At 40.3% G+C, this 17,145-nt stretch overlaps 1 protein-coding gene across 1 annotated transcript in view; it reads right to left on the reverse strand.

The window, feature by feature from the left end:
* ELF5 (E74 like ETS transcription factor 5) overlaps positions 1 to 16,694 on the reverse strand; it is a 52,379-nt gene extending 35,685 nt beyond the window's left edge. The window contains exons 1-2 of the mRNA XM_051964996.1: positions 16,588 to 16,694; positions 1,608 to 1,732 (exon numbers count right to left, since the gene is read on the reverse strand). Coding sequence (XP_051820956.1) covers positions 1,608 to 1,728 — 121 coding nt within the window. The 5' untranslated portion in view covers positions 1,729 to 1,732; positions 16,588 to 16,694. The remainder of the gene's footprint in view (positions 1 to 1,607; positions 1,733 to 16,587) is intronic.
* Positions 16,695 to 17,145: the final 451 nt, after the last annotated feature.

Here is a 17,145-nt window from a genome sequence, read left to right on the forward strand (position 1 = left end):
CTCAGCTTTCCTCTTTACTCTGTGTATGATCTTGGGTAAATCATGCTACCTTTCCTTCAAAGCCTTACTTTCATCAGGCATAAATGATCTACACAACCTTGGAGGTTTCTTTTATCTTTAAGCCTATGATTTTATATATAATCTGGCTTCAGATATTTAGAAAAGACTACTTAGCAGAGGGTCTCTTTATATGTAACAGATGTGAATAGGGTTCTTGTCCCTGAGAATATGATTCTGCTGATTCACTCACTGATCATTCAATATCAGCAGAGCACAGGAGCTTACTGGCTCTCAATTGCCTTTTTCCCCTGTTAGCTCTGCATGTACGGGGTTGTGTGTATGTGGGTTATGATTCTGACAGTCCCAGGACCAGCTTACTTCTCTCATCATTACTCAATGCAGCTACCCAAAACTCTGTCAGTGTGGTAGGGAAAATTAAAATCGTGTGTATTCAACTCAAAATGCATCCCTCAAAAGACTTAGTCCTGCAAAGCTGATGTGAGTTCTTATGTTTATATCTTAGTGGAATAAAGTGGAATACTCGAAATCTCTTAGCAGCTAAGTGGTGCCATAGATGGAACACAATCTTGCAGTCAGGAAGAACTGAATTCAAATCCTCCTTCAGATATTTATAAGTTATGTGATTTTAAACAAGTCACTTAACCTCTGTCTGCCTCAGTTTCCAGCAATAATACTGGGGGTCATAATAGCACCCATTTTCCAGAATTATGAGAATCAACTATGATACTATTTGTAAAAGCACTTAGTATAGCGCTTGACATTTAATAAATACTTGTTTCCTTGCCCCGCCCTTACCTCATAGCAAGTCAGTAGTACTAAGTATTATAATGTAAGCAACATGGGGGTATGTAGAAAGTGTGTTATATTTGGAAAGAGAGGACTCGAGTTCAATCTCTATCAAATCATATAACCTATTTGGGCTTCTTTTTTGGTAATTTGTAAAATGGTAGGAGTGAATGAAATTGTAATTTTTATTATATTGGCTCTGACCATCCATGAACAATTAATATTTCTCCAATTATTTAAATCTGATTTATTTATATAAAATTTTTATATAGTTTTGTTCATGTGTTTCTGGGTTTGTTTTGGCAGACATACTGCCAGGTATTTTTAGGAGATCTTGAAAGTAGAAAATAAGGATCACGATCATTTTGCAGTTTTGAGGGCCCAACTGTATAGAAATTCCCCAATTACCTAGTGGCCTTTTAATAACAAGTAAGGAATAATAAAAATAAATAATACACATATCATGCAAGAGTATGGAAAAACATATAGCCTCATCCACTGCTTAGAACTACTTGCTGATAAAATAAGCTGTAGATTTATTTAAAGGGACTTCTTTCACAAATTAAATATATTTTGTCTCTAAAAATGGTAGGTTTGGATTATGTGATCTTTATGATCTCTCTTAATTCAACATCCATGATTTTATAATTTCCTCTGGATCTTTGTCCTGATCATATGGAGATCCTTTTGATCAGGGGCAGAAGCCTCCTGGTGACATTGTTCCAACAAGAAAATAACTGAGGTTAATTTCAAGTCTTTCAAACTCCAGGTTTTTCATAGAATCCCCCACCTTAACATACCTGTTTGATGTTCAAAGCCAGGGTAGTACTCTTCAGTCCCAAACAGGTCTGTCCACGACATTAGGGGGTCACAGAAGGACGTGTTGGGCAGGAAGGTGCTGTGGGTTACTGAGTCCAACATCACTCTGAAAGAGGAACACGTGTATGAGATGGGAAACAACATGGCCAGGGAAGCAAGTCATCTGGAAACTGCTCACTGCACATAATCCCACTAATAGGATAATCCTTGGCATTTTATCTTGTGCCCTTTTGGATTGTTATGCTTTGTAAAATTTTAGAGTCCTGATCTGCAATTTCATCAGCATAGGAACTCTTATTAATGGAAAGTCTCCATCAATGCAGATTGGAAACTCCCTTGGAATTACAGCTTTAGAGAGCTGTTTAAAGGCACCGGGAGGTCTCAAGGCTTGCCCAGGATCAGTATTTGTCAGAGGTAGGATTTGAATCCAGGCTTTCCAGATTTCAAGGCTATAATATACTGTTTTTCCTTATAATATCTCTCCCCCATCTATCACTCCCTCCCTTCTGTACACCCAATCCCCAACTGAAGCATCTCAAAATATTCAGATCTTGGGTAAACACAGATTGAAGCACAGGGATGGCTTTTGGTCCAAGTCTATTAAGTCAAGAGTCAGCAGAAGGCCGGTCCTCAGACCCTCTACTTTCCAGTCTGTTGCTCTAGTCTCTCAACAATCAATCAATCAACAAATATTTATTTATCTAATGGATACTATATGTCAGACACTGCAAATACAAAGACAAAGATGTAAAAATCCCTACCTTCAAGAAGTTACATTCTAATATACCAACATATATCATGTGAATGTTTTGGGCGGAGTACTGTGGGGCTACAGAAAGGAAAAACACTTAGTTCTGCCTAATAATTCTAATATAAAATAGAAGACCACAAGAGAAGTAGAAAGAAAGGAGTATTTCAGGGCTGAAGAAGGAAACATTTTCAGCTGGGGGATGAAAGGAGGCTCTTAGGAAGAGAAAACTTTTTGAGCTGGACCTAGAAAGATAAATAGGATTTCAACAAGGGAAAATGAAGAGCAGGACATTCAACAGCAAACATTAGGTGCCTACTGTATGCAAAGGAAGATACCAAGGGCAGAGGATGCAAGCATATGTATAGTCTTAAGACACTCACAATCTAATAAACAGGCAGCATGGTATGGCAGATGGGATCCTGATCTTAGAATCTAGTTTCAAAGCCTGTTTTAGACATCTGAGACTAAGTTTTCTCATCTGTAAAATGGGAAGGGATTGAATTCATTCTTTAAGGTCCATTCCAGCCCTAGAAATTGCAGACTAGGACTCCAAAATTTTAAAAAGTATAACAATCCAAGCGGACAAGGTAAAATTTGTCTTAGAATTTGTGATCCTAAGACATTTACACAAAATAATGATAAAATAAAGAAGAAGTGGATAAATGAGAAGGGGAGATTCATGCTGTAAGCAATGTGGGGAGAGAGAGAATGCTTTTAACTTCAGAGAGAATTGGGAAGACTTCATGGAGGAAGCAATACACTAGTTGGAGGAAGGGAGAGACTGTAATAGAAATGGCAGGGATGTACCCTCCAGACACAGGGAATGTAGCCACATTTGAGAGAAGGGAAGGGAAATGCAGGATATAGAAAAGAGGAAGGAGGAAAGGTCCAGAGATGGGAGAGGGTGGGACAAGCAAGGGATATAAAAAGAAGGCAGAATCAGCAAAACACTGAATGTACAGGGAAGACAGGGAGTCCTCCAGTTTGGATGGACTATTGAGAGGCAGAGGGAGGAAAACAAAGTAAAGCTAAAAAGGGAGGGTAGTGCCAGACTGCAAAGGATCTCGAAGGCCTGGCACAGGAGTTTGTACTCGCTTTGGTTGGTTAAAAAAAAATCACAATTCTATTAAAGCCCTTTTTTGCTTTTTTTTCTTTTAAAATAATAAATAAATGAATGAAAATAAAAATAATAGTTTTATCAATTCCTTTTAAAAATATTACTGCTTTTTCTAGAAATACCTCTTTTCCTCCTGATTTTCAGATGGTTCCATTAAAACACTAAGTACAAGTGACTCCAGCTGACAATGTATGTGACATTCTGCCCGAGGAGTACTCCACCTCCATGCTGAGTAGAACTAGACACACTTTGTTTCATCATATTTTCTTTTTTAAAAAATTAAATTAAGTTAAAGTTTTAATAGACATTTATTTATGAATCATATTGGGAGAGAAAAATCAGGAAAGAGGAAAAAAAAAAACACGGGAGAGAAAGAAAAAGCAGGAAAAGGAAGTGAATACAATATATGTTGATTTACATTCAATCTCCATGGTTCTTTTTCTGTATGCAGATTGCATTTTCTGTCCAAAATTTATTGGGATTGCCTTGGATTTCTTCATATTTTCTATGGAGACATGGGTGATTTTTTTCAGTTACTCAGAGTTCAACTTCCTTGCAGTGATTTTTTTTCACTTACATTGTCATATTTACTGTGTGTGTCTCCCCTCTCCTCCCTTTTTGCAAAATCTTCCCATACTTCTCTGAATTCCTCCTATATATCCTTTTTTTTTTTGGCTTCTTCTCCCCAAGCAGACCTATGATTTTATTGGTGTAAAGAGCTCTAATGGAGTTCCAATGCAGTTGTTAGAATAGAGCCTTAGAGACTTGCCTGGAAACACTGAGAGATTAAATCATTTATCTAGGACTATACATCCTCTTGTTGATACGGTGGATAGAGCACCAGTATGGAGTCAAGAAGACCTGAATTCAAATGTAACCTCAGACATTTAATAGCTGTGTGACCTTGGACAAGTCACTTAATCCTGTTTGCCTCAGTTTCCTCGTCTGTTAAAAGGAACTAGAGAAGAACATGGCAAACCATTCCAGTATCTTGGTCAAGAAAAGCCTAAATGGAGTCATGAAGAGTCCTACATAATTCAACAAAACATAACCTCTAAAGTGTGAGCCAGTATGTCAGAGTAGCGACTTGAATCCAGATCTTCCTGACTCTGAGGATAAATTTGTTCACTACCCCACGGCTCCCCCTTCCCAGCATTTCTTACTAGATGATATTGCTCTATTACATTTATGTCCCACAGTAATTCAGCCATTCCCTACTCAATGGTCCTTGGGTTTTCAAAGTAAAATTAGATTAACAAGCATTTATTAAGTGCTTATTGTGTGCTAAGCATTGAGTTCTGAAGGCCTTAACAAGCAGGAAAAATCTTGAATATGGGCTCTGTCTAATAAATCTTCACCCAAGGACAATCCTGGCTATATTTGAAGAATATCATCAGCTGGTTCACTACAGGATGATGGACTTCAACCATACCAATTCTCCAAGCCAATCCTCTCCTCAGTCTTTCCCCTCCCTAGAATCTTCCTTCTAAGATTACCTTTGGCATATTTTTTCCACTTTATTTCTTTTACTTTTTTTTTTTTTTTTGGCAACATGGCTAATGTGGAAATGTTTTGCATGACTTCATAGCTATAATGGTTTCATATTTCTTAGCTTCTCAATGGGTGAGGGGGAAAGTAGAAGAAGGGGAAGAACTGGAGCTGAAAAACATAAAACCAAGATGACCTCCCATTCACACTTTATTTTCCTTGTATGTTTACAACTATTTCCACTGTTGTCTCTTTGATATGAATCTAAGTCCTTTGAGTGAAGTGAAAGGGATGGTGTTTTTGCTTTACTTTGTATCCTCGGTATCTAGTAGTGTTTAACTCAGCAAATATCTTTTTTTTGGTATTTATATAGTTATTTAATAACTCACATTTAAAGATAATAATTAAAATTTGCATATACAAGTTTTATTCCAATTTATTTCTCATTCTTCAGGGACAATCTTTTGATTAATTTCAGGCTATTTAAGAATTGGTATTAAGTAGGCATATGGACAAATAATGTAATCAGCATTCGAAATTATATGTGTATACATGCATACATATATGTATATATGTGTATACATATATGTATTTGCAAGGAAGAAACATAATTGTCATATTAGAGACCTTTTTCAGGATATTAGTACATATTTAATAAACACTTGTTGACTGACTATCTACCTGGTACAGCCCTTATTCTTAAGATACTCACAATGTAATACACAGGTAGCATGGTATGGTAGATGGGACCCTTAGACTTACAAAGGTTTCAATCCAGATTGATGGAAAGGATCCCCATAAGAAGGGACAGATGGGGAACCATTAAGAGTTTTGAGTACCCCCTTAATTGTTCATCTATAGTCTCATTCATATATATCCCCCTCAACACTTTCCATCTATAGCCAATTATATACCCTGTCTCCCATATTCAGAAAATAGACCTAACTCAGTAGCCCTAGAGACACACAACTTCATGACTATCAAACAGAAAAGGGAAAAAAATTAGGTATATACTGATCTCAAACCTAATGATTATTTAATAATAATAACTATAATTTATATAGTGCTTTGAAGTTTGCAAAAACCCTTTGCAAATATTAAATCATTTTATTTTCACAACAATCAGGAGAGGTAGGAGCTATTAATCTCCCCATTTCATAGATGAGAAAATCGAGGCAGATAGAGATTTGCGAATTTGCCCAGGGTCACACAGTTTGTAATTGTCTGAGGCTAGCCTCTGATCTTCCTGACTCAAGGGTTTTAACTATGGCACTATCTTGCTGCCTAGTTCTTTCAGGTCTGGACATGGGAATCATGTGTTTATCCATGTGGTACAGTTTGTAGACGTACTATGACCTTTCCTATCACTAAGTCTTACTGATCAGTTGGCTCAATGAACTCAAGATGTCTTTTCTTTTTTGATGGTCTATCCTTGTGATTTCATTAGTATAGATATTGGTACGGATTTGCCGTCCACTGATCCAGATGGGCAACAAAAACAGAGTAATTAATTGAGGGACATGAAAAGTGTAAGAAATCTGCGTATCACATGGCTAGGTTGTGCCCAAGATGAGATTTGAACCCATTTCTTACCTGATCCAAGGCCAGCACTCTAGGGTGGGACTAATCTGACTCTGCGGTGTATGGGGTATGTGGGCGTTCAGGGCAGATTAGTACCTCGGTGTGAGGATTTCTGCTCATACAAAGACCAAACCGTTTTTGCGTCCTGATATTCCCAGCAGACACAACTGAAATCGTGAGGGCATTTTTACCCTTGGGAGCAACGAAAGGGTTAATGCACACAGAATGTTATCGTGGTCATGAATCTCTCCGCAGATCATTGCAAAGAGGAGCCTGGACCGGCTAAGGTTGGCCTGAGACTTTCCCATGAGCTTTTTGGTTTTCTACACATGGCTGGTGGTTGAGGTGGGGGGAAAGTGCCTGGGGGCCTGAAGCCAGGTCCCCCTCCACTAGACTGTAGAAAAACACGCCTAAAGAGCTCTAGGGAAAACATGCTTCTCTTCTCTCTGGGCCATTAGGTCCGAGGTCTGGTGGGACTGAAGAGGTAGAGAATTAGAAGCAGAGAGACACGACCACAAAAATGGGAGGATGAGCTAGCGACAAGATGCCCTTTGTTGGGGAATCACCAGATCTCGGATTCGGAGCTCCCAGCCAGCGAGGCCGTGAATTCCTAACGAGACTGGCTCGTTTTAGTTGATGGGTTCAGTTGTCAGGGACACAACTGGAGTCAGGGCCTGACCCACAGAGATATCCCAGACCTCTTATTTTAGAGGAGTTTATGTTCGAGGTAGGGGTTAAATTGGATGATCTTGGAGATCTCTTTCGGCTCTGTGCATTTGTCTCTGTGATTCTAGAGCATAGCAGGACTCCTGGATTAAATTTACTTAGTGTGAGTCTCTAATAGTAATAATGACATGGGGATGGGGTCAACCATTCATTTAGTATTTACTATGTCCAGGAGCCCATAAACTTATAGGGGGAGGACACATGTAAATGCTAAGTACAAATGATAAATACAAGATGAATCGGGGATCATCTCAGGGATGCTAACTTTAAGGAAGACACAGCTTCCTGCAGAGGATGGAGTAGCTGTCGAGATAGCATGCCAGTGAAAATGCATAGGGTCGGAAGATGGAGTATTTTGTGGGAAGAACGGCAAGAGGATCAAAAAGACCTGAAATGCAGAAAGGGGTGAGGTTGTGAATGGCTTTAAAAGAATAGAGAAGGTTTTATATTTGATCCAGAGATAATAGAGAGCCACTGAAGTTTATTGAGTAGGAGAGGTGGGTGACATGATCAGGAAAATCGCTTTGGTGGCTGGAGGAAGGATGGGTTGGAGGGGGGACACTTGAGGTAGGCTGAGCCATCAGGAGCTAATGACATAGTTCAAGTGTGACAGGATGAGAGTCTGCACCAAGGGTGGCGGCAGTATCACAGGAGAGAAGGGGATATATTTGAGAGATGCTTCAATGGTCAAATAGACAGGCTTTGGCAAAGGTTGTGAACCCGAGAGCCCGGGCAGATGATGGGGAGATTCCAAAGAGGAGTTGGGGGGAAGAGACAGTGAGCTCTGTTTGGCCATGTTCCAATCAGGGAGTTGGAAAAGCAAGACTGGAGTTCAGGAAAGAGGTAAGGTCTGGATGAATAGACCTGAGAATCGCCTTAATAGAGATGATCATTGAAAAGACCTCGGAGAATTCCAAATCCCAGCTCTCTGTACTGGCTATAGTTTTTATATTCAGAAGGTAGTGTGGTAAAGTGGGGAAAACACTGAACCAGGAAACAGAAGAACCTGAGTTCAAATCCTACTCTACCACTAATGGACAAGAGTTTGAATCTCATTGGCTGTTCTGTATATTCTTAGTTATTCATTCTGTTTGCATGTTTTCTCTTCCATTAGAATGGGAGTTCCTGGATGTATTTTTGTCTTTTTTTTTGTTTGTATCTTCAGGGTTTAGCACAGTGCTTGTCACATAGTAAGTATATATATATATATATATATATATATATATATATATATATATATATATAGAGAGAGAGAGAGAGAGAGAGAGAGAGAGAGAGAGAGAGAGAGATACGAAGAGAGATAATGATTATGATATTGTCTTATCTTAGATTGTAAGCACCCTGAGGGAAGGAACTATTTCTTTTATGCCTTTGTATTCCACCTCCCCATCCTCCATCTTCTGAACTTAATCTTAGACACTTAATAAATGCTTATTGATGAACTGATTGACTAGATGGGCTCTGAGGTCTCTTCCTGTGGTTTTTGACTAAGCCATTTTCCCTTTTTGGACCTTAAAAAGAATCTAATTAAATTCCTTCATAATATGAGGAATGAAACTAAGTCTTCTTCCAGTCCTAATACTCTTTACATTTCTTTTTCTTTCTGCTTAGTCTTCCCCTCCCTCCTTAGTTTTCTCTCTTTGTTGATAACCCAGCCAAGTGAGCATGAATAATCCCATTAAAAGATGGAGCCCTAATTAATACAGAATAAAATCTCAGCCAGAGAAAGGAAATGGGATGACTTCTTTACTATTTCAATTAGTTTATAGTGGAACTGCATCTGGTAGCTGTTAGAAGCCTAAATTTCCTAGTGGAGTGTGTGTGTGTGTGTGTGTGTGTGTGTGTGTGTGTGTGTGTGTGTGTTAGTTACAGTCAAGGGCTTTCTCCATCTCCAGCTCAGTTCAGCCAGATCCCACTGAGAATCAGAAACACAATAACTGTGCCCATATTCTTTTCCTTCCAGGCAATATCAATTGATCCAACAGATCTTACTGGGTTAGCTATGCAGGTTACATCTACAGGTATCCTGATGCTATAAGGAAGTCTTAGAATCACAGAATTATAGGATGTTAAAGAAGCAATCCAGTCCAAACTAAAACCCTTAGAAGAGGTCACTCAAACAGTCAACAAGTATTTATTAAAGCCCCTACTATGTGTCATGTTAAATGCAAGGATAAAAAAAAGGTAAAAAGCAGTCCTTGTTTTCAAAGGACTCATAGTTTGATGAAGGAGACAATATGTAAACAATAGTGTACATACAAGTTGAATTCAGGAAAAATTAGATATAAGCAATAGAAGAAAGGCATTAGTATTTAGGGGAATGAGGAAAGGCTTCCTATAGAAGAAGGAACTTTAGCTGAAGCTTGAAGGAATCCAGAGAAGCCAGGAGGAAGAGATGAGGTGGGAGAGAGTTTGAGGCATGGGGGAGACCCAGAAAAAGGGGTCTGGAGATGGGGGATGGCATGAGGGAGGAACAGAAAGGAAGCTGGCGTCACTGATCACAGTGTATATATGGAGGAGAGCAAGGTGTAAAAAGAAATGGGAAGGTAAAAGGGGAGGCAGGTCAGATCATGAAGGACTTTAAAAGCCAAAGAGTGATCCCAGCAAGTGGCCATCCAATCTCTGCTCAAAGACCTCCAATGAAGGGGAACTCACTGGCAATCCATTCTACTATTGAAGACTAAATTCTTTTTTTTGGGGGGGGGTTGTTTTTCACATCTTTCTTTTTTCTTTTAATAGTATTTATTTTCCCCAATGCATGCAAAGACAGTTTTCAACGTTCACCTTTGCAAAATCTTATGTTCCAAATTTTTCTCCCTCTCCTCTCCTCTCTTCCTCCCTAAGAGAGCAAGCAATCCAATATAGGTTAAAGAGAAGATTAAATTCTTTTAAAAATGTCAAACAGACTCTTCTCCATGAGTCCTGTCCTCTGCGGCCAAACAGAATTCAGCTAATCCCTCTTCTGCGTGGATGACCTTTCAGATACTAGGAGCTGGCTATCGTGTTTCCCCTGAGTTTTCTCTTTTCCAAGTAAAAACCTCAGATCTTCCAACTGATGCTCAAATGGAATAAATAAGAAGATTTTACCATCTTGGGTGCTTTCTTCTGTATATCCTCCCCAACATGGGAGCCCAGAAATGAATGCAAAAGTACAATTCCTGCTACTGAGCAAAAAAGAGGCAGGAATAATCCATGTGGGGGTGCATCTCCTAGTGCTCCTGGGAGCTAGAATGAACTTTAGAGGTCTTCTGGTCGTGGAATCATAAGCTCATTGGAAAGGACCCTGGAGGTCATATGATTTAGTCTCATTGTTTTGTAGAATGGGAAACTAAGATTCATAGAAGTTCATTATCTTGCCCAAGATCACATAGGCTGTAAATGGCAGAGCCAGGTGCCCTAACTCAAATTTGATGTTCTTCCCACCATGTCTCCCAGTTACAGAAGGGAGGTGTGTTTCTTGCCATAGCTATTTTAACTAAGGAGCCAAGGCTTTTCCTGTCCAGCAGCACAGCCAGTAAATCCAGAAGCAACCCATTATGGGTCAAGCAGTCTTGCCTGCTTACCAGGTGCCCTGCAGAAAGTCCAACCAGGCTACACAGTCCATACAAGACTGAGGCTGCAGTGAGCTTGGTCGTTGAGAGTTCTTGGGGGAACTTGCCCAAGGGAGGACTGCAAGCCTGGAGGAGGGATCAGCCTGAGCAAAAGCATTGAAGACAGTCTCAGGACTTTGGATGGTTAATATTCCCTCAAGAAGAAAGCCCATTATTTTCTTCCCACTGTGCATTCTAGTACGCTCTGCCACTGAAATCTGAAAATAGCCAACATTTCTGTAGTTTTTTTAATAGTTGTTGGAGCTGGAGAAGGATTATTTCTTCCTGACCCTGGACAGGTGCTCAAAAATGCACCTACTTGAGCTGGATGCATCCAGCTCACATGGATGCATCTAGAAGTAGCATTGATGAAAGGAGCACTAGGATGCTAATGATGTGGGAAGTAATGGTAGCATGAAATAGAGGCTTCAGAAAGACCTGTGTTTGAATCCCTTCTCACTTATTAGCTGTGTGATCTTAAGACAAGTTTCAGTTTACCGATCTATAATATGGAAATAACAATAGCACCCACTTCACAATTTATTTAAAAATATGTAAATAATTCCTGCTTTTGGACAAAAATATCGGACAAGTATAAGAGGATATTTAGATAGTATTTCACTTGATGAAACATTTTTTAAATTTTTTTTTTTTCATTGAACGAATTTTTTTTTCTGTTTTACCTCCCTTTGGGAAGAAAAAAGGAGAAAAATATAGTCATGAAAATGAATTTCTTCATTGGCCATGTTCAAAACACACACACACACACACACACACACACACACCTCTGTATAAGGTGCTTGTGAGGATTAAATGAGGTAATTTAAGTGATTTTTATAAATATTAAAAAGTTATAGAAATGTTGGCTATTCTCAGGCATCAGTGGCAGAGCGTGCTAGAATGCACAATGGGAAGGAAAAAAGGGGCTTTCTTCTTGAGGGAATATTAACCATCCAAAATCCTGAGATTGTGTTCAATGCTTTTGCTCAGGCTGAACCCTCCTCCAGGAGTGCCTTCCCTCTGTCTCATCACATGTGAAATCTCTTTCTTCACTTGAGGAATTTGAGGGATGTTAGAGTTCAATCCCATCATTTTACAGATAGGGAAACTGAGATCTAGGCAGGTGGAGTAGGTCACATAGGTAAAAATTAACATTTGGATTCTGTGATGTTTTATCTTTCTGTCTTTCCACTAGAAGAGCTAATAGCTCAAAGCACTACCTCCATGAACCTTTCCTGATTTCTTTCACTAAGATTACAGAATCTCACAGGACTTCAGACACCACCTTTGCTAACTCATACTTGATTAAGAATCCTTCTATAACAATCCTGGCTGGTCATCCTTGAGGGCCGGAGCTTCAATGAGGGACTGCCTACTGGCTTCTGAACCAGCTCTTTCCTCTCGGGGATAGCTCTGTTAGCCATATTACTTTAAAATAATAGCTTTGTAACTTCTTTCCACTATTGTGGGGCAATAGTGACCCACAGAAGTCATATAACCTTTGCATTGTGAATCTAATGCATCAGATAATATTGGGTGCAAGAGTTAAAATTGTGGCATCTCTTTACGACTAGACAGTAAACTCTGCGAGGGTAAAAACTGTCTCGGGACCAATTTGCATTCAGCAGGTTTTTAGGAATCCGAAGGAACCTTAGAGGCCGGCTCGTCCAACCCCCTCATTTTACAGATGGGGAAACCGATTAAATGACTGATCATAGGGTCACAGTTCTAGAAAAAGACCAACTAGTCCAACCTCTCTCTTTTTACAAATGGGGAAACTGAGACCCTGGAAAGTGAACGGCTTGCTCAAGATCACTTGGACCTCTCACTCCAAACTAAAGTGCTCTTCCCTCTGAGCCACACTGTTTCCATTCTCAATGTCAGATTGTATCAAGCCCTTAAGGCTGTTTTTCCCTCTCCAAGAAACCAGAGAAAGAAAGCATCCTAAATGAATCCCTCATCTCTCTCTTTCTCTCTCTCTCTCTCTCTCTCTCTCTCTCTCTCTCTCTCTCTCTCTCTCTCTTTCTCTCAGTCTCTCTGTCTCTCTCTCTCTGTATCTCTCTCTATCTTTCTCTGTCTCTCTCTGTCTCTCTCTGTCTCTGTCTCTCTCTGTCTCTCTCTCTCTGTCTTTCTCTGTCTCTCTCTCTGTCTCTCTCTGTCTCTCTCTGTCTCTCTCTGTCTCTCTCTCTGTCTTTCTCTGTCTTTCTCTGTCTCTCTCTCTGTCTCTCTCTGTTTCTTTCCCTCTGTTTCTCTCTCTCTCTCTCTCTCCTCTCTCTCTCTCTCTCTCTCTCTCTCTCTCTCTCTCTCTCTCTCTCTGTCTCTCTCGAATGTAAATTCAATTTAATAAGCATTTATCAAGGGCTATTTTGAAGGCACTATGCTAGGCACCGGGGATACAAAGACAAAACCTAATCTTCATCCTCAAGGAGAATCCATTCTAGCAGGCAGGATTCTTAATGTAGGCTCACAGGTTCCTAAAGACGTCCATGTATAGATTCTACTTGGACTGGGAAAAAAATGACATTATTTTTTTCACTAGCTTTTCCTTAGTAATTCTCACTTATTTTACTTTATGCATTTAATAATGTTTCCGAGGAGTCTGTGGGCTTCCCCATCCTTTTCCAGAGATCTCTGATACAGAATAGGCAAAGAACCCCTCCCCCAGTCTAGGAAATACAAACTGGTGCAGAGAAAAGTGATTAGAGAAGGAGGGGAATCCACTAATAACTGGGGGAATCTGGAAAAGTTTTCTCAAATTTTGTTTCTTTTGTTAGAAACAAAACCAGTGAGAGCTTTCATATACAGACCCGTTTTCTTCTTCACCTGAGGAATCTGGCTGGTCTTCAGGGTAGGTGGTGACTGCCCTCTCCACAGTGAACACCACTGTGACCAAGAGACAAGGGGATTGGACCGAACGTGGGCGTAAAGTCTAGTGGGTACGTCAGCCAAGAAAGGACCAGACCACGCGGCCAAATTTTGAACACAGCATCCTGTTCTAGCAAATTCCAAGAAATCGTGGCAACAACATACTCTCTGGCCCAGCAGTCCCACTGTGGGCACAGGTGCCAAGAAGGTCAACGGCAGAAACAAAGGTTCCATATATACAAAATTATTTACAGCAAAGTTAGTGCCCGTCTATTGAAGAGGAACATTGACTTAACTGTGGCATGGGAACATAATGAAATATTATTGTACCATGAGAAAGGAGGACTATGGGAAATTCAGAAAAACACGGGAAAACTTAAATAAAGCAAAGAGAGGAATACCAGGAGTATGATACAACCAAGTACTTCAATGTCAATGAAACCAGCACCAAAAGGCAACTGAAGGCAGATGGATTCACTCTAACAAACAGTTTTAGATTCAGAGAACAGAAGTGAAAACCCTATCTCCCTCTACTCAGTGGAGAGGTAGGGGACTCTGGATGTACAATGCAACATGCACTGCAGGTGATTTTGCATAACTTTTTTTTTTGGATGTACAAGAAAGTTCATTTTGGTAGTGTTGGAGATAGTACCTCTGGTATTAAAAAGGATAAGTAAAAGGCATCACTAAATTTTCCAAGTTAAAATTAAAATTAACAATTTAATAATAAAACTCACATTCATAAAATTAAACCTATCTATAATTTAATCATCAAATTAGTAAAATGGGATTTTAATTTATTGATAATTTTCAGTGGAGAGGTAGGGGACTCTGGATGTATAATGCAGCATGTACTGCAGGTGATTTATTTGCTATATAAAAAGGTTCATTTTGGCAGTGTGGGAGAAAGTACCTCTGGTATTTAAAAAATAAACAAAAGGTACCAACAAATTTTCAAAGTTAAAATTAAAATTATTAATAATTTAATAATAAAACTCACATGCATAAAATTAAACCTGTCTATAATTTAATCATCAAATTAGTAAAATGGGATTTAATTTATTGATAATTTAATAATTAAAATGAAAAACAATGATCGTAGCTTCATCTGTAATATGAAGGGGATAATTTCATATTTAAAATGAAAAATAATGATCTCAGCTTCATCTGTAATATGAAGGGGCTAATTTCATATTTAAAATGAAAAAAAAAATAATGACCTCAGCTTCACCTGTAATATGAAGGGGCTAGATTGAATAATCTTTAAAATCAGTGAGGTATAGTAAAAAGAATACTGGTTATGGAGTCAGAAGTTCTAGTTTCAGTTTTGCCTCTGACGCTACTTTAGGTAAGCATCATTGATTCTACGGGACTTCAGATATCATCTAGTGAAGGGGTCTTAGACTTTCCCATATCATGTACCCCTTTGACCTGTTGAAGGCCTCAACTTAAAATGGCCAAGGTCTCGCATTGCATCCAGGGCCATCTCCAGCCATCCTGATCTAGACTGGACTCAGAAGGCTCTAGAGGAGAAAATGAGGCAAGTGACCTTGCTCAGCCCTCTCTCACTTTAATCCAATTCACTTGCATGTCATGGCATCCCTTCCCTGATGTCACGGACCTCTTCGAGAAAGAAGGACAAACAATAACAATCCCATTGTCCGCTTGGTGAGGTCTATAGACACCTTCTCAGAATGAAACTTTTAAATGCACAAAATAAACCACATGGCACTAAAAGGAAATCAGTTATATTAAAATAAAAATGTGTTTTTTTTTTCCCCATCCAAGTTCGACCACTTCCCCATCCTCAAATCGAGCTACAGATCTCTTTGGAGTCAGAACCCAGGAGAGGGAAATGTGGCTCAGGGGTTTTCTCAAGAATCCACTGGCCATGGGTATCAACCCTAAACTCCAGCTCTGGAATTAGAGCCCCCAGTTTTGAAAATACGATTTAATAGTTTGGATCCTGCAGAGGCTTGTTCAGAACCATACACTATCATCAGGTGCCAGCAGAGGGCCAACTAACAGGCGTTTAGAAGTTCTGCACAGTTCATTGAGTCTGGGAGACTTAGAGAGTGTGGAAAAACCCAAACCTAAATGTGGCTGGGAATGTTTTTCTCTGAAGTGAGTTGAGGAGGCAGAAGAAGTTTTTTTAAAAATAAGCAATTTTTTTGATGAACTAGATCTTTAAAAAAATTATCCATGGAAACCAAAATATAATTTTTTTTTGGAGAGATGGGACATGTGAAGGATGATAGAGGAAACTTAGAGGTCATTTAGTCTACTCCTTCTTTTTACAGATGAGGAAACTGAGACCCAGAGAAAGGCAGTGGCTTGTCTGATGTCACATAGGTGGTAAATAACAGAGCTAGGATTCTAATCCAGATTCTCTTCCTCCAACCCCAGGATATCTTCCCCTGGGCCAGGCTAGCTCTTTTGGGGACAATTGGGGTGGTGGGTGACGGTGGGCGATGGTTCCACGGATCCGTCTTCTCTTTGGCCCAATGATCAAGGTCTATGGAAACCATCCCCCATGTCACTTTTTAAAAAAGGAAAGGAAATCTTGGAAAGGAATAGAATTCAGTTTTGGGAGGGATTCCCAAGCACTCCTCTTGTTGCGATCAAATGGTCCTAGATGCTTCAGAACCCACCACCATCTAGGGAAATGGGCCTTCCTGAAGGACTTATTCCATCAGAGTTCAAGGCCCCTCACTGGAGACAGCCTCTCCAGGGGACAAACAAGACAGAGCAGTGACAGGTGGCTGTCCTCCTGAAGCACCCCCCCCCCCCTGAACCCAGAACCCCCACTAAAAATCTGGAGCAGAAAAGAAAATGGTTCTTACGTGAGAAGACAGGCTAAGAGTTCTGCTGCTAAGCGGGCCGACTGAGGTCCCAAGGAGGACTGGCAGGGAAGCAGCTCCTACAGCAACGGCCAGTGGGGCTGGAGGCACCTGCAGCTCTGTGATATAAGTAACACCTACAGACAGGTCCGTTTGGTTTTTCAGGTTTGCACGCACAGCCCCTTTGATGACGGTGACATACAGTCTGACCAGTATAACGCGGCTCCTCGCAGGGGGAGCTGCTGGGGCTCACTGCAGAAAGGTTACCTTTATCCTGGTTCTATGGGGCTGCCTGGCCGCCCAGGCTGGGGACGAGGCACCGGACCCTAACCCACCCTGGCCCCGAGGGCCTCTGGAAACAGGGGGGGATTCCTGCCCATCCGGGCTGACGCCACTGGTGTTTCTGAAGTGCCCTGCTCCTGGCAGGTCATGGAGGGAAAAGGACCAGGAGACGGTGGGGAGACGGAATAAACCCACCGACAACCGCCACTCAACAACAAACAACAGCCAGCCACTACATGTTACTACTGCCAATAGCAGCAGCAACAGCCACGACTAACA

Source organism: Antechinus flavipes, chromosome 6 (assembly GCF_016432865.1).
Source record: "Antechinus flavipes isolate AdamAnt ecotype Samford, QLD, Australia chromosome 6, AdamAnt_v2, whole genome shotgun sequence".
Classification (NCBI taxonomy): Eukaryota; Metazoa; Chordata; class Mammalia; order Dasyuromorphia; family Dasyuridae; genus Antechinus; species Antechinus flavipes.